The following is a 23,629-nucleotide window of genomic DNA, read 5'->3' as shown; positions in this document are numbered from 1 at the left end:
CAAGTCCTAATTCCAATAGCCTTTGAAATATTATCAATTACTTAATGAGAATCTATAAAATAAGTCAGAATGTAAATTGTTAGTAGAGAAAAAAAGTATTCTCTATGGCTTCTTTAAAAAAAAAAAAAGATCAAGAATGAGTCATAACTTCATTAATTGAATTTCTGGTTAGAGCTAATGGTTAAGTGTTCAGTCAATAATCAAAAGGATAGTGGGTCAAATCCACCCAGAGTGCCTCAGAAAGGCCTCTTATCTACTTTACAAAATGCCAACCACTGAAAACATTCTAGAGTGTTCTACCCTGAAACATACAGAATAAGCTCAGTGGCAACTATGATTCTTTCTGGTTTATTCATTTAACTTAAAATGCTCTGAAAGATACCTTTTCTAATAAACTTTAAAACATATCAAAATAATATTATTTAGAAGTGAAAATAACATAAAGGCCTTGTTTTGTTTTGTTTCACTTTCAAAAAAACCCAACTCTTATTAATGAAGCTATCACTTTAAAAGAAACAACAACAACAAAAAAAAATTGGGGGGGCAGGGGCCTGTAACTTTAAGCCTTCAAAATTAAAACTGGAAATAAAAATCAAATCTTAAAACTATAACCAACCATGATGATTCTCGAAGGAAATGCTCCCTCATTCTGTGACCTTTCAAGATTAGAAAATCTATCAGAAGTATCATTTGAGGATTATCTATAATAAAGAGAAAAGCCTGTTCTTGAAAGAAATAGTCCAGCTGCTACTGATTGTAATCTAAAATGTTATAAATATGTAACATCTGAATGAATGTGACAGCTATCCTTTAAACTTACCTCTTTAGATTGCCCAGGATCCAACTGATCTAAAATCAATTGTAATTTTCCTTGACAAAATTTGTAACTCTGCAACATAATTGACAGAACATTCATTAAATTAGTAGAATTTTAAAGAGATTGCTATACAAGATTTTTCAAATGTAGCTGCAAGCACAAAATGACTTCTGAAAAAAGAAAGGAATGATCTATATTTATTTCACAGCAAACTTAAAATTTTTGTTTCCCAAGCCATTTAAATGGGAACTAAATGTCTCAGTAGAGCATTGTACCATCATATATATGAAAACTATTATTATTTGCTGAGCAACTGCAATATGTAGACTATTACAAGACTCAAAAAATATAAAGAAAAAATATTTTGTACCCAGAAAATGTGAGATCAATGAAACAAAACAAATACACACATAAATGGAAAGGCACTAATAGTACCCTAGGCACAATCTGAACCTTTTTTGTTTCCTTTCTGCTTTTTTTTCCCCTTAGCCTTTCTCTATTCTTCTTATTATTATTTGGGGGTTCTTATTTAAAAAGAAAATACCTGAGGTGGAAACCAATCTAGAAAAAGATTGATAAAAGAGATAGAAGATTTTCCTTTCAAAAAAAAAATTTCAATCTCTAAAATACCTTTACAACTCATCTAAATGTAAAAAAGCTGTATTAGGGCCATTTACTGATTCTTATACAGCAAACCTATAATGAGGATGTCACAAGGTATGGCAAGGTTCAGCTCTAGTATTTACAGAGTCACAATTAGTCTTGGTGGGCTTGATGGCACTTGACAACATCATACTCCATGAGCCATGGTGGTATGCTGGTTAAGAACTACTTTGCTAACAGAAAGGAGGTCTACCCAAACCCATCAACTGTTCAAAAGGAGAAGGATGCAGCAATCTGATTCCCCAAAGATCACGGAATTAGAAACCATCTAGGGCAATTTTATTCTGTCCTCTTGAACTCTACAGAATTCTCTAGATCACTATAAATCAACATTTACTCAATAGCAATGGGTTTGACTTGGGTTTTTAATACTCTTAATTCACAATAATTGTAAAATATAAAAATTGAAGAAGTAACTTCTGCAAGTCACATAATCACCAGAATTCAGATTCCCATCCATGTAAAGATCCTCTTCTCAAAACTACCTTTAAATTTTCCAGAAGTCTTACAAGTCAGAGTTTAAAATTTAAATATATGATGACCATGCATGAAGAGCAATGATATCAGTCTGGAGACAAAGGTGCACCTGATCCAGACCATGGTCTTGGCTATTACTTGCTATGCATCAGAGGGCCAAACAATAACTAAGGGTAAGAATAAGAATTGATGCCTTTGAATTGTGGTCCTGGAGAAAAGTACTGTATATACCATCCTGGAGAAGGTGAAACCAGGCTGTACCTTGGAGGCAAGGATTTTGAAGTTCCAACTCACATACTTTGGGCATATTGCAAGAAGGGACCAGATCACGCCTGGAAGGGTGGAGGGATAGCGCAAGAAAGGAAGACTCTGGATTGACTCAGTGACTGAGGTAATCAGGGTAAATGTGTCAGAGACAATGAAGTTGGCTCAAGACAGAGCAGGGTTAAGGGCTGTTGTACATAGGGTCGCAATGAGTTACAAGCAACTCAATGGCACATAATAACAAAATGCATAAATATATTTCAGTATTAAATCACCAGATTTATACATCTATTATCCTCTTAACACCATGCCTTGAAAATTTAACCTTAACATGTCTAAAATAGAACTCTTAAATTGTATTACAAACCTGTTCATCCTTCAGGAGGAAGCCCTTTACAAGATGGAAAGTCTACGAACAAATCATCTAGATTTTTACTTATGTTAAAAAAAAATTAAAACTCATCAACTTCAACTTCTTTCTTTCTCTTATTTCCTATTTCCAAACCATTATCAGTTTCCAAAGTTCCCATGTCCTAAAGAAAACACCACCAAATTTCACATGTCCTAAAGGCAATGCCACCATTTCTCTGGTAAAACACTGGCCCAGGTACCATTACCTCTAGTTGATGGTGCACGTCGGTTTTTCCTCTTAACAACCCTATACACAACAGAACGAAACCATGCTCATTCTTGTGCCATCCTCTCCATTTCACTGAAGGGTCTTTCTTCTTTGTTCTGACCCTAAATACACTTTACACCAAGCTTGATGTGTTATATAAAATAAGAATAGCTTTTCCTTCTTAACACGTCCAAAGCACATGAGAAAAAAATCTTACCAATCTTGCTCCTACTGTACTTTGTCTAAGACAAATCTGTTCGTTCTTCTGGAAGTCACCAACAAAGTTTAAAGGCACCAACTCAACTTTAGTCTTCTTTACTCATTTTCCAGCTTTCACAATGCATATAAAGAAACTGATAATACCAAGGTCTGAGTGAATCCCCAAAGTGAATTCATTGGTTTTTAACACTTTAAAGAGATCTTTAGTAGTTGTTGTTATGGGCCATCAAGTCACCAGCAACTCACAGCGACCCTTTGTACAACAGCTCTGAAGCCTGCCCTATCCTGAGGCAGTTTCACTGACTCCGGCACATCTATCCCATAGCCCCAGTTACTCTATCAATCCATCCTATCTGTGGTCTTCCTCTCCTGATTATTCCTCTACCCTTCCAAGGATGATGTTCTTCTCCAAGAACTGGTCCCTCCTGGCCACATGCCCAAAGTATGTGAGATAAAGCTTCAAAATCCTAATCTCTAAAGAGAAACTTTTTTTCACCCTCTCCAAGACAGACTTGTTTTCTTGCTTTTCAGGCAACTGAGAGAACCGTGGCTTGTATAAGGCACACCTTAATCTCTAGACTGTGATTATTTCTCTTTAGAACTCTAGAGAGGTACCTGACAGCAGATATTCTCAATATAACTCATCTTTTTATTTTTATATCCAGTCTGCTGGTGTCAAGGCTGTTGACAGTGATTTGAGCAACATAAAAATGTTAACCCTTTCAATCTTTTCTCCATCTTTCTGCCAATTAGCTTGGTATCAGAATTTTTTTTTTACTTATATTCAGATGTAATCCATACTGAAAGCTGCAGTTCTTGATCTTCCACAGGAAAATGTTCAAGTCTTCCTCAATGAAAGCAAGGCTGTGTCATCTGCAGAAAAAAGTTGTTAGGTTGTTGGTAAGTCTTCCTCAAATCCTCATTATAAACTCTTCTTCATTAAGTACATTCTCTCAAATGATCTGTTCAGCATACAGATTGAAAAGGTTTAGGGAAAAGATACATCCCTGACTCACTTTCTTGATTTTGGATCACGTAGTGTCCCCTGTTTTGTTTAGACAACAGCTTCTTGGACCAGGTATGTGTTTCACATAAGCACAATCAAGTATTGTATGTTGTATTGTTCTGATTCTCCTCAATGTTAGTCACAATATTTTTGTGATCCACACAGCCAAATGCCTTTCTATAGTGGATAAAACACAAGCAGATGTTCTTCTGGTACTCTCTGCCAAAATATATGTGACATCAGCAATTGTATCCCTAGTGCCATGGCCTCTTTTAGACCCAGCTTGTATTTCTGGCCATGCTCTGCGGATTGACTGGTCTAGTCATCTCTGGATACTCTTTCATCAAGATATATCTATTTTGGAAGTTTTAGTGTTGCTGTTGTTGGGTGCCATCAACTCAAGTATGATCCATAGTGACCCTCTGAACAAGCAATCTGAACACTATCCTATCTCATACCATCATCACAATCTCCAACACTCAAGTCTACTGCCAGTCATCATGTCAACTAATGTGGTTGTGGGTCTTCCTCTCACCATCTCTCCATTTTTCTAGCTTGATGTCCCTTTCCAAGGAATAACCTGTCTTAGCAATATGCCCAAAGTATGCAAGATGTTCATTTTAATTTTTTTTTCACTTTAATTTTTTTTATTTTAATAGATTTTTAAATTGCTATAAATATTTCTTTCATTGAAAACTCCTAACAATGCAGAACAATGTCCTATCTCCATGTGTGGCTAACTTGATTTGTTTAACTACACATATGTTAGTGATAATAAATGTGATTTGGGGAAATACTTTTAATATGATATTTTTATAAAAAACATTTTCATGTGTGAAAATAAACACCTAGCAAATAATTCTGATGCAAACTACAAGAAGAAGGGGGAAAATACCATGAACTGATAATCTGAAATGTATTTATCATCTTAAAATCACAAGTATTCTAACTGAAAGCACTTACAATCTTAAAATATGGCAAAATCTCTGTCAGCGGTATTTTTGTCTAAATATTACATAAAAAAGCTATATTGTATAATGTTTTACAAAGACATCAAGCCAACTACTTTATTACAACATATGCTGAAGAATATTCACGTTATTCTGCATTTCAAATAGCAAAACAAATCAAAAAATCTCAACATTAATGTACCCTAAACACTTAACATTCAAATTCTTTTTAATGCTTGGTTTGCAAAGTGTATAAACTATTGAATATGCAACCAATTAAAGAAATGTAGCTACTGTGGATGTTCAAATAATATTCGTATGAGAAATAAAGAAACTCGAATAAATTTCTTGGAAACGGTAAAACCAAGTTTCTCCCTGTAGGCTAGGATTCTGAAGCTCTGTCTCACATAATTTAGCCATGTGGCCAGGAGAGACCAGGCCTGAGAGAAGGACATCATGCTTGGAAGGGTGGAGAGACAGGGCAAGAGAGAAAGACCCTGGAGAAGAAAGACCCTGGATGGGTTGATAAAGTAACTAGGGCAAAGAGGTAGGTGTGTCGGAGTCAGTGAGACTGTCTCAGAACAGGGTAGGTGTCAGACCTGTTGTACACAGGGTCGCTATAAGTCACAGGTGACTCAATGGTGCATAACACCACCACCACTAAGACAATTTGTAGAGGAAGTTCATAAATGAGCCCTACGTAGTAGATTCTATTCATGTCCCATTAGCTGGAGTCAGAAAATCAAAAGGGCCAAACTCGCTCAGCATTTCTCAAGCTGAAGGAACTGAAGACCAAAGTCAAACCTCTAGTTGCAATACTTAAAGATGCTTTTGGCAGAACAGTAAATGATCCAGTAATCATTAAAAGACGGAAAGTGTATAGAGTCATTGTACCAAAAGGAATTGGTGGATACAGAAGAATTTCATGAAACAACGTACGAGGATGAACCTATGGTGATGAAGGAAGAAGTTCAAGCTGCTCTGAAAGAACTGGCAAAAACAAGTCCCCAGGAATTAATGGCATACTGACTGACACAGGTAAACAAACAGATGCTGCCCTGGATGCGCTCACCAAGTTGTACCAAGAAATCTGGAGGACAACCATCTGGCCTACTGACTGAATTTTCTTTATTTGTTCCCATTCCAAAGAAAGGTGATCTGACAGTGTGGAAATTATTGAATATCATTGATACCACGTGCAAGCAAGATTCTGCTGAAGATTATCCAAAAAATGACTGAAACAGCACATCAACAAAGAACTTCCTGAAGTGCAGGATGGATTTAGAGGAGGCATGGCACTAGGGATGTTATAACTATTGTCAGATGGATCTTGGCTGAAACCAGAGGAATGTCTATCTGTGTCTCACAGACTATGCAAAGGCATTTGATTGTATGGATCACAACAAACTGTGGCTGACTCTGAGAAGAATGGGAATAGCAGAACACTTGATTCTGCTTATATGAAAATTATAGTTGGACCAGGAGACAGTTGTCAGAACAGAGCAAGGAAATACTGCATGGTTCAAAATTGGGAAGAGTGTGCATTAAGAAAGTGTTCTATCTCCATATCTTTTCAATCTATATACAGAACAGATTATCCAAGAGGCTGGGCTCTATGAGGAGAAGTGTGGCATCAGGATTGGAGGAAGACTCATCAACAATCTGCATTATGCAGATGACACAACACTGCTTGCTGAAAGAGAGGAGGATCTGAAGCACTTGCTGTGGAGGGTCAAGGACTGCAGCCTTCAATATTGATTGAAGCTCAACATCAAGAAAACAAAGATTCTCACAACCAGGCAAATTGGCAGCCTCATAATAGTTGGTGAAGAGATTGAGATTGTTGACAGCTTCAGTTTACATGGCTCTACAATCAACACTCTTGGTACCAGAAGCCAGGAAATGAAAAGACAATTTGCATTGGGAAAGTCTGCTGTCAAAGACCTCTCCAAGGTACTGAGAAGCAACAATGTCAGTCTGGAGACTAAGGTGTGCCTGAAACAGGTCATAGTTTTTGCAATTACTTGTTATGCATCAGAAAGCTGGACAATGACTAAAGATGATAGAAGCGAGAGTTGATGCCTTTGAGCTTTGGTGCTGAAGAAGAGTACTGAATACACCATGGACTGCTAGAACAAACAAATTTGTCCTGGAGAAAGTGAAGCCAGGCTGCTCTTTGGAGGCAAGGATTCTGAAGCTCCGTCTGACATATTTTTTTTGGATATGTTGTAAGGTAGGATCAGTCCTTGGAGAGGGATGTCATGCTTGGCATGGTGGAGGGACAGCACAGGAGAGGGCTGATTCTGTCACTGGGTTAATGGGGATAGGTGTGTCAGAGGCAATAAGATTGGCACGGTACAGAGCAGGGTTTAGGGCTGTTGTACATAGGGTTGCTGTGAGTTGCAGGCAACTCAACAGCATGTAACAACAACCACCACCATCAAGTTAATTCTGACTCTTAGTAATTCCATTCAACAGAACTGCCCCAAAGAGGTCTCGAGATCGTAATCTTTACAGGTACAGGTCTTTTTACTAAAAATGAGGTATAGTGAGATAAGGTAACCAACACAGACCATCAGGGCAAAATTTAAAAAAAAAAAAACAAAAAAAAAAACCCAGAGATAACTTCAGGTTGGTTTATTTCAAAACTTAGCGTGAATCAGATCATCCAAAAAGCCCACTTTTAATTTTAGTGTATCAAATACTTTTTATATACCCCTTCATTCATTAATCTTTAATTCTCAGATGGTTTAAGTATATCTTAACAAAAGAGAACTTTTGAATTTAAAAAAAAAATGAAAATTTCCACTGAGACATAATAATAAAAGGCTATTAATATCTTTTTAAAAAACCTGTAGGTATTTTTAAAAGAATATTAACAAAATTAATAAAGAAAGTGGTTTTCAATGTCAAATTGTTAACTTAAGAATTAATAAAAGAAACAAACAAGTAAAAATAAGCTCAAATCTATTCCTCTTCATTTAGCTGCACTTATCAATATCCCTGCACTCACTTATTTTTTTCCTTACATTTATTTTCTTGGTTTGCATATAATCATTCATATATATATATTATACTTATAAAAGCTTGGAAGCAGGAGTGGTATCTACTTCCACAAGAGCTTTCTCCTGGAAACCCTATGAATCTGGAGAAAGGACGAAAGTTATACAGCAGATATCCAGGACTTTCATTCACAGGATCGCTAGCAGTCACCTGCGACAGCACTTAACAACCACCACCACCAACAGCAGAGATAGAGAGAGAGAGAGAGACAGAGCAGTTGGCCTAGCGGACAGAAAGCCATGCTCCCGAGCCAAAGGTAGGTGACTCTACTCCACGGCCCTCAGGCCTCCCTTTAATTGTTTTTTGTGAAACATTCTTCTAGGTAGTATAACCCTGCTATGTCCACTTGCTGCACAGAGATAACTCATGGTTGCTGTGAAGCCAAACACTGTGACACTGAAGAGTCAAATGTGAGAATGGTTACCCATGGTCGACAGTGTTTGGTGGAGCTCCCCAATTAAAACAAGCTTGGAAGCAGAAGTGGCTGGCATCCACTTCCACAATAGCTTGCCTCTGGAAACCCTATGAACCTGGAGAAAGGACAAAAGTTATACAGGCGGTGTCCATAACTTTCATTCATAGGGTCGCTATGAGTCACCTGCGACTCGATGGCACTTAACAGCAACAACATACACACACACATGCACACACACACACTGTGTTTCATTTACGTACACTATGTTTTATATAATCATTCATACGCACTGTAATTTATATAATTAATTAATATTGATCTATGTCTATTATGACTCCATCTCTCTAAGTCCTACTGAATCTTTCTTATTCATTCACACACATCCACACACCCCCATCCACCTACTAACCTCTGCTATCCTACTGATTTTCTTTTTTCCCCCTTTTGTGGCTCATTTCTCCCTTTCTTTTCCCCCTTTTCTACATTTATACACATCTTGCTCAATTATCCTCCCATTTTAATCATAATGGTTGTATGCAGTATTTGTCCTTGTGAGACTGACCTATTTCACTCAGCACACTATTCTCTACATGATCCCATTTTACAAAATCATTGTTCTTTAGTGCTGCATAGTACTCCACTGTGTGAATGTACCACAATTTCTCAATCCATTCATTTGAGGAGAATTTGGACTGTTTACATTTTCTTGCTATTGTGAACAATGATGCTATGAATATAGGTATACAAATATATCCATTTGGGTCTCAATTCTGATTTCCTTAGGTCATATTCCTAGCAGGGGAATATCTAAGTATATAGAATTTCTACGTTCAGCTTTTGTAGAAAATACCAAACTGCCTTCAATATGGTTATACCATTTTACAATCCCACCAGAAATACATAAGAGTTTCAACGCCCCTGCATCTTCTTCAATGCTTATTGTTGGCTGTCTTGTTAAATTTGCTCCTGCTGCTGGAGTGAAACAGTATTTCATTGTTGTTCTGATTTGCATCCTTCTAAATTCTAGTGATTTTGAACATTTCTTCATGTGTTTGTTAGCCATCCATATGATCTCCTTAATGAAGAATCTTTTCATGTCTTTTGCCCATTTTGTGATTGAGTTATCAGTCTTTTTCTTATGAAAGCCCTGTAATATTCTGTAAATATCCTTCTGAGAACCTTGTCTGAGATATCATTGCCAAACTTTTTTTCAGGTCTATGGGATTTTTTTTCCACCCTACTGGGAAAAGTTTTTGATGCACAAAAAGATTGTATTTTAAGGAGGTCCCATTCATTGATTTTAACTCCTCCCAACTATGCATTTTTACAAGTTTTCAGGCTATGAGCTTCTAAATTTGTTCTCATTTGTCTCTTATGATCTTTATGGTTTGGAGTTTTAGTCTACACACACTTTTGAGTTGTTTTTGTGTGTGTGTGTGGTCTGGAACATGGATCCTGTTTCAGGTTTTTTTTTAACTATCTGTCCAATTATGTCAGCACTATTTGTTAGAGGTTGCCATTTTCCATTTAATGGGTTTTATTTCCTTCTGGGTGTCTGATTCTATTCTATTGGTTAAATGTCAATCATTATACCAATATCATGCTGTTTTGATTACTACAGCTACTTAGTAGGTTTTGAGATCAGGGAGCGAAATGCCTCCTGTTGTTGTTGTTGTTGTGTGCCGTCGAGTCATTTGCGACTCATAGCGACCCTATGTACAACAGCCCTAAACCGTGCTCTATCACCTGCGAATCTCACTGCCTCTGATACACCCATAATCCACCTCATAGAGGGTATTCCCCTCCTGCACTGTCCCTCTACTCTACCCAGCATGATGTCCCTCTCTAAAGACCTGTCTCTCCTTACAACATGTCCAAAGTATGTCAGATGAAGCCCCAGAATCCTTGCCTCCAAGGAGCAGCCTGGTTTAACCCTCTCAGGATGAATCTGTTTGTTTTCTTGGCAGTCTATGGTACATTCAATACTCTTCTCCAGCACCACAGCTCAAAGGAATCAATTCTCCTTCTATCCTCCCTAGTCATTGTCCAACTCTCTGATGCATAACAAGTGACTGCAAAAACCATGGCCTGTATCAGGCGCACCTTAGTCTCCAGAGAGACACCGTTGCTTTTGAGTACTTTAGAGAGGTCCCTAACCACAGACTTTCCCATCACAATACTTTTTTTTATTTCCTGGCTACTGGTGCCAAGAGCGTTGACCGTGGAGCCGAGCAAACTGAAGCTGTGAACACTCTCAATCTCTTCACCATCCATCCTGATGCTACCGATTGGTCCGGTGGTGGTAATTATTGTCTTCTTGACATTGAGCCTCAGTCCATATTGAAGGCTGCAGTCCTTGACCCTCTGCAGTAAGTGCATGACGTCTTCTTCAGGTTCAGCGAGCAAAGTTGTGTCATCTGCATAATGCAGATCGTTGATAGATCGTCCACCAATCCTAACACCACGCTTCTCCTCATAGAGCCCAGCCTTTCGGATAATCTGCTCTGTATACAGGTTGAAAAGGTATGGAGATAGGACACATCCCTGGCGTACACCCTTCCCAATTTTGAACCATGCAGTATTGCCCTGCTCTGTTCTGACGACTGCCTCTTGGTCCAAGTATAGGTTTCGCATTAGCACGATTAAATGTCCTGGGATTCCCATTCTTCTCAGAGTCAGCCACAGTTTGTTATGATTCACGCAGTCAAATGCCTCTGCATAATCAATGAAACACAGACAGACATTCTTCTGGTATTCTCTGCTTTCAGCTAAGATCCGAATGCCTCCTACATCATTTTTTTTCCCCGACAAGAGCTTTACTTATTCTGGGTCTCTTTCTTTTCCATATGAAACTGGAAATCGTACTTTCTATCTCCTTAAAGAATTTGTTTTCTGTATTGGAATTGCCATAACCATGGAGATTATTTTTGGCAAGGTTCTCATTTTCACAATGTTCAGTCTTTCTATCCATGAATAGGGAATATTTTTCCTCTCAGTCTGGTATCTTACTGTTTTTGTATAGTAGTCTTTTGTAATTTCCCTTATATGAATCTTCTATGTCTCTAGTTAGGTTTATTCCGAAGTATTTCATCTTGTGGTTGACTATTATAGTATTTTTTATTTCCTTTTCTGTGCTTTCCTTGCTGCTGTAGAAAAATCCAATTGATTTCTTTACATTGATCATATATCTCATCATTCTACTACATTGGTCTACTAGGTTTTTGTTGAGTCTTTTGGGTTTTCTGTGTACATTACCATATGATCTGCATATAGCAACAGTTTCACCATATGCCAGTTCGGATGCTTCTTATTTCCTTGTCTCACATTATATACCTAGAAAGAACTTTCAATACAATTTTGAGTAGGAGTCCTGATGGTTGGCATCCTTTCCTGGTCCCTGTTTGCAACGGGAATGTGTTTAAAGAATTCTGAGAATGATGTTGGCTTTTTGGTTTTGCATATATGCTTTTCACTATGTTAAGGAAATTCCCCTCTATTTCTACTTTGCTGAATGTTTTAATCAGGAAAGGGTGTTGAATTTTGTCAAAGGCCTTTTCTGCATCAATTGATAGGATCATATAGCCCTTGTTATTTGCTTTAATGTAATGAACTACATTTACTGTTTTTCTTATGTTGCATCCCTATTAAGAATTCCACTTGATTGTGATGATCTTTTTTTTAAATATACTGTTAGATCCCACTGACCAGAATTCTGTTAAGGATTTTTGTGTCTATGTTCATGAGAGTTACTGGCTCATAGTTTTCTTTTGTGATGATGTCTTTACCTGGTTTTGGTATTAGGATCATGCTTGCTTCATAGAATGGTTGTGGGAGTGTTCCTTCTTTTTCTTTTCTTTTAAAAAAAAAGTAGAGTTGGTGATAGAGATCTTCTCTGAATATTTCATACAATTCACCATAAACCTGTCTGGACTGGACTTTTTGTTTGAAAGAGGTAAGGGGAGTTGTTTTATAATTTCTATTCTTTTATGATGGGTCTGTTCAAGTGTTCTACTTTTATCCGTGTCAATTTTGAGAGGGTGTAGGCTTCTAGGAATTTGTCCATTTCCTCTATGTTTTGAAATTTATTGGATTATAGCTTTCCATAATATTCTGTTATTATAACTTTAATTACAGCTGGCTCTGTTATAATGTCATCTCTTTCATTTCTTATTCAAGTATTTTTGTCTTTTTTCTTAAGCACCTTTATTTTTTCTAATATTTGTTAAAATTTCAAAGTCCATCAGTTTATTTGCTTATCACAATGAAATTTACCTCAAATATAAACAATTATGAGCATATAAATACCTGTTACTTTATAATCTAGAACTTTAATATGTTATTTTATTATTTTTCTTTTGACTCTTAAAAATTAAAAACAGAAGGAAAAAATCTAATTAAAAAAGAATCTGCAGAATCTAGTAATTATTAAACATGATTTCAAGACATAAATTTCAAAAGAATCAACATACCTGGTTAAATGATGAGTCACTATCAGAGCAATTGTCTGTGCAGTAACTATTGCTTTTCTCCTTCTGGATTTTTTTCTGCCTCTCTTGAAATCGTAGTTCATCTTCTTCAAACTTGTTAATCATAGATTCCACCACTGCCATCATGATGTTCTTTAGGTAATGCATCATCTCTTTGTACCTTTAAATCAACAGTAGTGCTAGTAAGAGAAAGTCTATCAGCATAAATTTAAACAGTCAACTAAATTATAATTATATTCTCTATGAAACAGAGAAGTCGCTAAGAAAGAACAAAACTCTAAGAAACCAAGAGTACAGATATAAACATAGACATTCATGGTCAACTGATTTTTTACAAGGTGCTATATCGATTCAGTAAGGAAATATATGGTGCTAGAAAACTGGATTTTTACATGCAGAAAGATGAAACAGAATCTTTGTCCACAATGTACATGGAAACAAATTCTGAATGTATTAAGAACCCAAATATGCAAACTAAAACCATAAAATTTTTAGAACAAGCATAAGCAATGCTGTCAGACCCACATTTTGACAATGAATTATCTAATAACAAAATCATAAACAGCAAAAGACAAAGTAAAAAAAAAATCAGACTTCTCACTCAGTCATTGTGATCAAGTCAGAACCAACTCAGATCTGATCGTCAAGCAGGTTTCAGAGCTATAAACCACATGAGAGGACATTGCTCAGGCTTCTCCCATGAATCAGCTGGGCGATTCTAAATTAAAGTTAAGTCCATGAGAACCAATATCTTAAGTCTCTCCTACCTGAATTTAAAAATCACCTTAAGCATAGATTTGAAACTTTGAATACTAATGATTGAAGATAAGATGAGCCGTAAGATGGCATCAAGGATAATATGCATTAACAGAGCAAATGGTCATTACAAATACATAGGAGAAGGAAAAAGCCAAAATGGAAGTCTGAAGAAATTGTGCAAATTGCACTAGAGTGTTAAGAAGCCAAAACAAAAAGAAGAGATACTGAACTAAAATAGTTGAACAGAAGATTTCAAAGAGCAACTGTAGAAGACACTGAAAAGTTTTAAAACAGACCAGGCAGAGTGCTAAAATTGGAGAATAAAAAGGAAAGAACTCACTTGGAATTTCTTTTTTTTTTTTTCTGGGTGTGGTTTTTTTTTCTTTTTTATTTTCTACATTTATTTACAAAATTTGAATACATTGTTTTCAAGAACAAATCTTTTCAATTTCCCTCACCCCCCACCTATCAAATTGCACAACCCCATGATTACTCTCCCCCTCCCTTTGCACATCCTCCTCCCTCTGCTTCCACCCTTTTCCCACACCTCTTGGATCCTTATACTCATTCTACAATAAAGGTTTTATACAATATTTATCCTTGTGGGACTAAATTAGTTCACTCAGCATAACACTCTCCAGTCCCTCCCAAGTTAGGTAATGATTTATAAAATCATTTCTCTTGTGTGCTGCATAGTATTTCAGTGTGTGAATGTACCACAATTTCTCAATCCATCTGTTTGTGGTTGGACATCTGGGCTGTCTCCATGTTCTTGCGATGGTGAATAATGCTGCTATGAACACAGGTGTTTAAATCTCAGTTTGTGCCTCAGTTCTTATTTTCTCAAAGTATATTCTAATTAATGGAATAGCTGGGTCATACAGAATTTCTATGTTCAGTTTTATGAGGAAGCATCAAATTTAAGCTTCAAGTTGCAATACTGAGAGATGATGGTATGGATAAAAGTCTTGAATGATCCAGGAAGCACCAAAAGAAGATGAAAGGAATAGACAGAATAAGTGAACCGAAAAGAATTTGGCCTACACTGAAATATTTCATGAAGTACCACACAATAAGAAGCCAATGACAATGAAGAAAGAAGTTCAAGCTGCACTGAAAGGATTTGCAAAATATAAGGCCCAAGTAATCAATAGGATAGCAATTAACATATTCAATTAATAGATGCAGTACTGGACACGTTAATCAGCTGAAGCCAGATTTGGAGGACAGCTCCCTGGCTGACTTACTGGAAGAAATCCGTATTTGTTCCCAGACCAAAGAAAAGTCATCCAACAGAATATGGAAATTATTGAATAATATCATAAAGTCACATGCAAGCAAATTACTGTTGAAGATCATTCAAAAAAAGCTAGTAAAGTACCTAGAGAACTGGAGAAGTACTACCTGGATTTAGAAGAGACCATGGCACCAGGAATATCATTGCTAATGATGGAGGGAGCTCTGAAGGCCTAGTGGCAAGAAGCTGCACTGCAATCACAAAGACATGTGGTCCAAGGCCACCAGCTGCTCTGCAGAAGAAAGAGAGGCAATCTCCTTCCACGTGATTAACTGTCTGTGAAAACCCACTAGAGGGTCTGCTATGTGTCTATTCCAACTCTCCAGTACACAACAACAATGTCAGATAGACCCTGGCTGAAAGCAGAGAATACCAGAAGAATGTCTGTGTCTTTTATAGACTATGCAAAGGCACTTGACTGAGTGGATCCTAATTTGGCTAACATTGAGAAGAATGCGAATGCCAGAACACTTGATTATGTGCATATAGAACTTATACCTAGACCAAGAGACAAACTGAGCAAGGAATGCTAAATGGTTTAAATTAACAAAGGTGTGCATCAGGGTTTTTTCAGAATTTATCTTTATGACTTTCCCAGCAATAACCTGACTTTGCTATGTAGATGAGTGGGAATAAGTGAATCGGCACGTTAACTTATATACAAGGGTCTGGCAATCTACCATTCCACAATAGGATTGGCCAATCTCAACAACCTTTAAAAGGATTGGCTAGTCTCACCAATAAGTCAAATAACTTTAGCTAGAAAATCAGAATTCTTCCCAGCCAAAGAAAAAGACCTTCTCCAACCCAGTAAAAAAGCAGAAACATGCAGAACACGTTTCAGGGTAGTAGCAGTAGCCATGACAGAAGTAGAGAATTTACTTAAGATGGGACTTTGGGGATGGGGAGAAGCCAATACTGGCAGGTCTGAGAATTTTGTTGGACAGTTAGAAAGGGAAGCATATTGGCAGGACTGAGAACTTGGAGACACTTAGAGTCATAAGGTTTGAGGCTGAGGTGCCTGTGTGCACATTTCTGGAGGTGTCTTGACTACACTGGGTTAGTAATATGGATTATACCGTCTTGACCCCCCTTATAAGGTCCTGTGTGATCTATGAGCTGTCACATCAGATTTTGGACCAAGCAAAACAGTGAGACTCGTGTAGAGATGAGGCATGGGAGCATGAGAGCATATTTGGCCTCATGGGTATTGGCTTTGTGTTACTGATGCTGTGAACAAAGACGGTCCCCTCGGTGAAGAGAGTATAGTCAGATATGGTGCCCCTATGTGGTCCTTGCTCTCTTTACAGTTGTATCCTCTCTCAATACCTATTCACACTGCATGATGTGCAAATTATTTGAGAAGAGAGAATCTATGAAGAAGAATGTGGCATCAGGATCAAAGGAAGACTCATCAACAACCTGTGTACATAACAACTTTGCTTGCCAAAAGTCACAAGGACTTAGAGTGCTTGCTGCACAAGATTAAAGACTACAGCCTTCAATGTGGATTACACTTCTACATAAAAAAAAATTCTCACCACTGGCCCCATAGGCAAACTCATGATAGGAAAAAAAAAATACTGAAACAATGACTTCATCTTATTTGGATTCTTAATCAACACCTTTGGTACCAGCAGTCAGGAGATCAAGTATTACACTGGAAACATCTGTAGTCAGGGACATCTCCAAATTATTGAGGAATAATGATCTGAAAGCTGTATAATGAATAAGGACGACAGAGAATAATTGATGCCTTTAAGCTATGGTGTTGGAGAAGAGTACTGAATATCCCAGAAAAACAGGGATATATGTGTTGGAGAAAATGCAACCAGAGTGCTCCTTGGAGACAAAAGATGACAAGGCTGCTTCTCACATACTTTGAGCATGTTGTTAGGAGAGGCTATTCCTTGGAAAGGACTATCCTGGTTGGAACGGTGGAAAGTCAGCAAAAGAGAGGAAGACCCTCAAGCAGAGAGTCTGACATAGAGACTGCAGCAATGGGTGCCATACACAGCCTCTTACCACTAGGCCACCAGAGCTCCCTATATAATAGGTTATATTACAGGCTCTGGTGGCCTAATGGCAAGAAGCTAAGCGGCAATTCTGAAGGCACTCAATTCAAGGCCACCAGCTGCTCCACAGGAGAAGGATGGGTAATCAATCTCCTCCCTTATAATTAACTGTCTCTGAAAACCCACTACAGGATCAGCTCTGGATTGGTTCTGACTCTATGGCACACAACAATAACAACAACACAACCTATACAAGTTTACATACCTGTAACATGGAGAATTGGCAAAAGTCATTTAATAAGTATATTTACAACCATTAAAAAAATAATCTGTTGAAGCTTCTTGCTATACAAATAACACCTTCACAGATTTGTTTCCTTGGTTTAGAAGGTTAAGGTTATGATAAGACTATCAAGTTAATTGGTCAAAATTAATAATTAGTGCTTATGTTATATCTCCTCATTTGTCACCCCCCTCCTGGGGTCTTAAGGCATACAAATGGTCATCTAAGGCACAATAAGGAGTCTCTTTTCATCTAGAACAACAGATGAAGAAGAGTCAGAACAGGAGTAGAATGGAGAGTATGTGAGGAAGCACCAGCTGCTCCAGAGAAGAAGGATAGCTAATCTTTCATTTAGTCTTGCCATTTACTGGTCCTGAAAACTGGAGAGGGTCAACTAGGAGTCAGTTCTGACGCGATGTACATAAAAACAACAACTTAGATTCTCTGACTAATTATTTCTGTGGACAACCACATCCATCATTATGAGATAAGGGATGGATGGTATCTGTTGTTGTTGTTATGTGCTGTCGAGTCGCCTGCGACTCATAGCGACCCTATGTACAACAGCCCTAAACTCTGCTCTGTCCTGTGCCAATCGCACTGTCTCTGACACACCCATCGGATTACCCCAGTCACTGAATCAATCCACCTCCTAGAGGGCCTTCCTCTCCTGCGCCGTCCCTCCACCCTCCCAAGCATGATGTCCCTCTCTAAGGACCGGTCTCTCCTCACAACATGTCCAAAGTAAGTTAGGCGGAGCCTCAGAATCCTTGCCTCCAAGGAGCCACCCAGTTTAACCCTTTCCAGGACAAATCTGTTTGTTTTCCTAGCAGTCCATGGTATTCTCAACACTCTTCTCCAGCACCACAGCTCAAAGGCATCATTTCTCCTTCTATCCTCCTTGGTCATTGTCCAACTCTCTGATGCATAACAAGTGATTGCAAAAACCATGGCCTGTATCAGACGCACCTTAGTCTCCAGAGAGACGCCATTGCTCTTCAGCACTTTGGAGAGGTCCCTAACAGCAGACTTTCCCATGGCAATGCATCTTTTAATTTCCTGGCTGCTGGTGCCAAGAGTGTTAACTGTGGAGCCAAGCAAACTAAAGCTGTGTACAATCTCAATCTCTTCACCATCCATCCTGATGCTGCCAATTGGTCCAGTGGTGAGAATCTTTGTCTTCTTGACAATGAGCCTCAATCCATATTGTAGATTGATCTAGCTACCAATAATGAATAACTTGATTAATGATTTTGTAAAAAAATCCTGATCGAAAGTAGGAAATACAAAACAGAAATTCAAAATCTCATGAACTCTAGTCTGATGCACTCCTTTAGTGATTTTTGAACCATGCAGCGTTTCCTTGTATTGTTCTGATGACTGCTTTCTGGTCCAAGTATAGGTTTCACATGGGCATAATCAAGTGTTCTGGAACTCCCATTCTTCTAGGTTGGCCACAAATTGCTGTAATTGGCCCAGTCTTGGCATATTCAATGAAATACAAAAATATATTCCTCTGGAATTTTCTGCTTTCAGCCAAAAGCCATTTGACATTGGCTGTGATGGTAGCATATATAGTACTATATGTATGGTATCGGTACACAGAATAGGTATGGAGAAAAGATAGAACCCTGATGCACACTTTCTTAACTTTAAACCATTTTGTTTTCCCTTGTTCTGTTCCAATAGCAGCTTCTTGGTTTAGGAATAGGTTTCACATGAGCACAGTCAAGTGTTCTGAGATTCCCATCCTTCTCAATGTTATCCAGAAGTTATTATAATCTAAACACTCAAATGTCTTCGCACAGTCATTAAAACAAATAAGCATCCTTCTGATTCTGACTTCAACCAAGATCCATCTGGCAATAGTAATGATACCCTTTGTGCCATGGCCCCTTCTCAACCTGAATCCATGTTAAAAAAACTATTCTCACCATATTCTGGAGTCATGAAGCATTTGATGTGCATCTTGAGAAAATCATTTACAAAACTGGATTATATGAAAAAGATTGTGGAATCAGCAATGGAGGAAGACTCCTCAACAATCTGCATTATGAAGTGATCACAACCATGCAGACAGGGAAGAGGATTTGAAATACTTGCTGTAGAAGGCCAAAGACTACAGCCTTCAGTAAGAATTATACCTCAACGTCATGAAAACAAAAATCGCCAACACTTGACCAATCAGTAGTATTATGATAAAGACTGAAGTTGTCAAGGATTTCATCTAACTTGGATGCATATTCAACATCCTTAGTACAAGCAGTCAAGAAATCAACAGATGTGCTACATTGGGAAAATATGCTGTGAATTACCTCTCCAAAGTGCTAAAGAGCAAAGATGTACATTTAGACTAAGATGTACCTAATCCAAGCCATGGTCTTTTTCCAATACATTCTATGCATCTGAAAGTTTGACAATAAGTCAGAATGTTAGGAGCATCAATGTCTTTGAATTATGGTTTTAGAGAAAAGTACTGAACATCCCATGCCAATATAACAAACAAACACATCAAATACGTCTTAGAAAAAAAATGCAATCAGGATGCTCCTTAGAGATCTCACATTATTGGGAATGTTGTTGTTTGTTGTTGTCATTATGTGCCGTCGAGTCGCTTACAACTCATAGCGACCCTATGTACAACAGCCCTAAACTCTGCTCTGTACCGTGCCAATTGCACCGTCTGCAATACACCCGATTACCCCAGTCACTGAATCAATTCACCTCATAGAGGTTCTTCCCCTCCTGCGCTGTCCCTCCACCCTACCAAGCATGATGTCCCTCTCCAAGGACCGGGCCCTCCTCACAACATGTCCAAAGTGTGTTAGATGGAGCCTCAGAATCTTTGCCTCCAAGGAGCCACCCGGTTTGACCCTTTCCAGGATAAATCTGTTTGTTTTCTTAGCAGTCCACGGTACCCTCAATACTCTTCTCCAGCACCACATCTCAAAGGCATCAATTCTCCTTCTATCCTCCTTAGTCACTGTCCAACTATCTGATGCATAACAAGTGATAGCAAAGACCATGGCATGTATCAGATGCACCTTAGTCTCCAGAGAGACACCATTGCTCTTCAGTACTTTGGAGAGATCCCTAACAGCAGACTTTCCCATCGCAATACATCTTTTCATTTCCTGGCTACTGGTGCTGAGAGTGCTGAATGTGGAGCCAAGCTGACTAAAGGTGTGAACAATCTCAATCTCTTCACCATCCATCTTCAAAATAGTTTTCCTATCCATTGACTGACTATGACTTGGTCACATAGACAGGAAAGACATGTGAATACGACGTGTTAGTCTATTCACAAAGAGACTGGCTAGTCTTGCCAATAAATTGAGCAGATTCAACAGCAGAATTTGAAAATCTCAGCATGAACAAAGAGTAAGCAGAGAATGCAAGGCATACCCTTCAGGAGCCAGAGATTGTCGCACCAGCCATATCTCTAGGAGAGAAGCAGCAGCAGCTGAGAACCAGAGACCCAACATGGGAAAGAGCTAACTTGGGGAATGCTACCCTCTAGAACCAGAAGCAAAAGCCTTTGCCCAACTTGCTGAAATGAGAAGCCACAGCTGAGAGAACTAAGAAAGTTTTTTAACACTGGTCTATAGCCACAAGGCTCAAGGCTGACGGGCCTGTGAGCATGCTTCAGAAGCTTTCCTGACTGAGACTATATTCCTATAACCATCCTAGAAACTTTATCCTGTTAACTGCCTTAATATACTCCATAATCATGAGCATGATTCTGTATAATGTGTGAGCTTACTGCAATGGTTTTGGATCCAGCAGAGCCGGTAGGACTGGTGTTGGAATCGGTACAAGTAAGTAAAGGTGGGAGCTTGGGAGACATGTCAGATTTCACAGGAATTGGTTTTGTTTAGTGGATACTATTGATATGGTCAGTTTGTTTTTGTGGAGTAAGAAGAGATCAAATATGGCTTCCCTATGCTGATATCCCTCTTTTTATAACAACACACAAAACCCTAAAGAGTCAGACTCTCAATACTGAGACATATGAACTAGAATGATTGTCACAGTAGTTTTGAAAAAGCTAAAAAAAAAAATAAATCTAGGATGAAATATACCTATTTCTTACTTATCAGTATTATCAAGTTGGGTTCCAAAGACCAAGTCATGACATGAAAATTGTTATTATGTTAAAATTAAAGAAGACGGCAACAGATCACAAAAAGGATGCTTATGCCATGAGGTAACTTCTCAATATAATCAACACTCTCGGCACCAATGGCCAGAAGTCAAAAGACGAGTTGCACTGGGAAAATCTGATGTCAAGGATCTCTCCAGAGAGCTAAAGAGCAACGATGTCAGTCTATAGACTAAGGTGTATATGATCTAGGCCATGGTCTTCTCAAATGCTTGCTATGCATCCGAGAGCTGGAAAAGAACTAATTCCTTTGATCTGTCATTCTGGAGAAGTGTACTGAACACAGCATTGACTGTCAAAAGAACATATGAGTGTGTCCCATAGAGGGGGAAACCAGTTTGCTACCTGGAGGCTAGGATTTTGAAGATCTGTCTCCAATGCATTGAGCATGTCTCCAAGAGGGAACAGTCCTTGAAGAAGAATATCATGCTCAGAAGAGTAGAAGGTCAGCGCTAAAAAAGACAACCCTGGATGAAATGGATAGACACAATGACAGTGTCAGTGGAGTGAGAGGTGTCAAAGAAGTTGAGGTTGGTGTAGGATAGGGCAATTTTCAGAGCTACTGTTCACAGTGCCACTGTGAGTCACAGGCAATTCACTGGCACATAACAGTAACAAATTACATTAACTACAAAGCTATATTATTACATAACTGCTAAATTACAACAGTACATAACTGCTCAACCACAGAGAATCTCAATCCAGGTCATTTGACACATAACCTTACACACCAGTCAGTTCTACTTTCACCTCACACTTCAGTATTCATTATTGCCAGGCATGTCATTAATGCACAAAATTATCAGCAGATTATTTTACCTTGGTTTAAATGCAAAATTTCCGATAAAAAGACAGTTGATTACTGACAAGGAGTACTATACTAGTGAGGTGTTGTAGTTGTTGTTGTTGTTGTTGTTGTTGTTAAGTGCCACTGAGTTGAGTACGACTCATAGCAACCCTATGAACAGAAGAAATGAACTCTGTCCTATCCTGTGCCATCCTCTCACCTCCTGACACACTAATGCCCATTGCAGCAGTCACTGTGTCAATCCACCTGGTTTGAGGATCTCCCTCTCTTTCAGTGACCCTCCATCCTTCCTAGCACGATGTCCTTCTCAAAGGAATAGCTCGTCCTAGCAACATTACCAAACTATGTAAGGCAAAGCCTCATCATTCTTGCCTCCAAAGAGCACTCTGGCTGCACTCTCTCCAAGATAGATAGAGAGAGAGACATAGACATAGACATAGACATAGACATAGACATAGACATAGACATAGACATAGGTATAGACACAGACACAGACACAGACATAGACATAGACATAAATATAGATATATAGATGATACAGATATATTTGTTCTTTTGGGAGTCCATGGGATGGATATTCAGTGTTCTTCTCCCACACCACAATGCAAAGGTATCAATCCTTTTGTCATCCCTATTCATTTTCCAGCTCTCAGATGCATAGAAGTGATCAGAAAAACCATGGCTTTAATCAGACTTACCTTGGTCATAATCTAAGTAGTTCTAACACAGACTAGTACAAAAAAAAAAAAAAGATGCTCTAAAGTTTAGTAAATAAATCTCATATCAATTATTACTGAAATTAATATGGTAAGTAGTCTACTCATCATATGAGTAATAAGGCTACTTCCAATATCTGAAAGTAGAATGTCTTCATGAAATTTTTCATAAATTGAAATAGCATAAAGTGAAGATACAATTACCATTAATCCATACAGGGGGGAAATAATAAGCACTCCCAACCCTAAAAAAAAATAATCCACCCATTTAAAAATTTTAAATGACATTCACTAACATATAGTATTCACAGATAAAATTCAAAGCTATAGTGGCATGACAATAAAACACTTAGTATAGCGTCCTGGGAAAAAGCTTGGTATCGATACTCTCACTGCAGGGGTCATACACTGTCTCTTTAACCACTCACCACAAAACAAATAAAGAATAATAGCTTAGTTTTTCAACTTTCTGGTAAAAGGTAAAATTCTCTTTGGATTTCTTTATGTTACAAAAATGAATATTAATATAGGTCTTTTGTAAAAGCAGAATGTTTTAAATGATTTTTTTAAATTGGGAAATATAGTTATAAATTCTTCTCATTATTATTA

General features: G+C 38.1%; 1 protein-coding gene across 1 annotated transcript in view; it reads right to left on the bottom strand.

Annotated features, from left to right (window-relative positions):
- The window catches only part of TBC1D32 (TBC1 domain family, member 32), a 319,433-nt gene that overhangs the window by 283,817 nt on the left and 11,987 nt on the right, over positions 1-23,629 (bottom strand). Inside the window, exons 3-4 of the mRNA XM_006878990.1 lie at positions 12,963-13,140; positions 821-889 (exon numbers count right to left, since the gene is read on the bottom strand). Coding sequence (XP_006879052.1) covers positions 821-889; positions 12,963-13,140 — 247 coding nt within the window. The remainder of the gene's footprint in view (positions 1-820; positions 890-12,962; positions 13,141-23,629) is intronic.

Source organism: Elephantulus edwardii, unplaced genomic scaffold, assembly GCF_000299155.1.
Source record: "Elephantulus edwardii isolate Elephantulus edwardi_28Jun2011 unplaced genomic scaffold, EleEdw1.0 scaffold00002, whole genome shotgun sequence".
Classification (NCBI taxonomy): domain Eukaryota; kingdom Metazoa; phylum Chordata; class Mammalia; order Macroscelidea; family Macroscelididae; genus Elephantulus; species Elephantulus edwardii.
The sequence above is the reverse complement of the archived record's forward strand: the minus strand, read 5'-3'. Positions and strand labels throughout refer to the sequence as shown.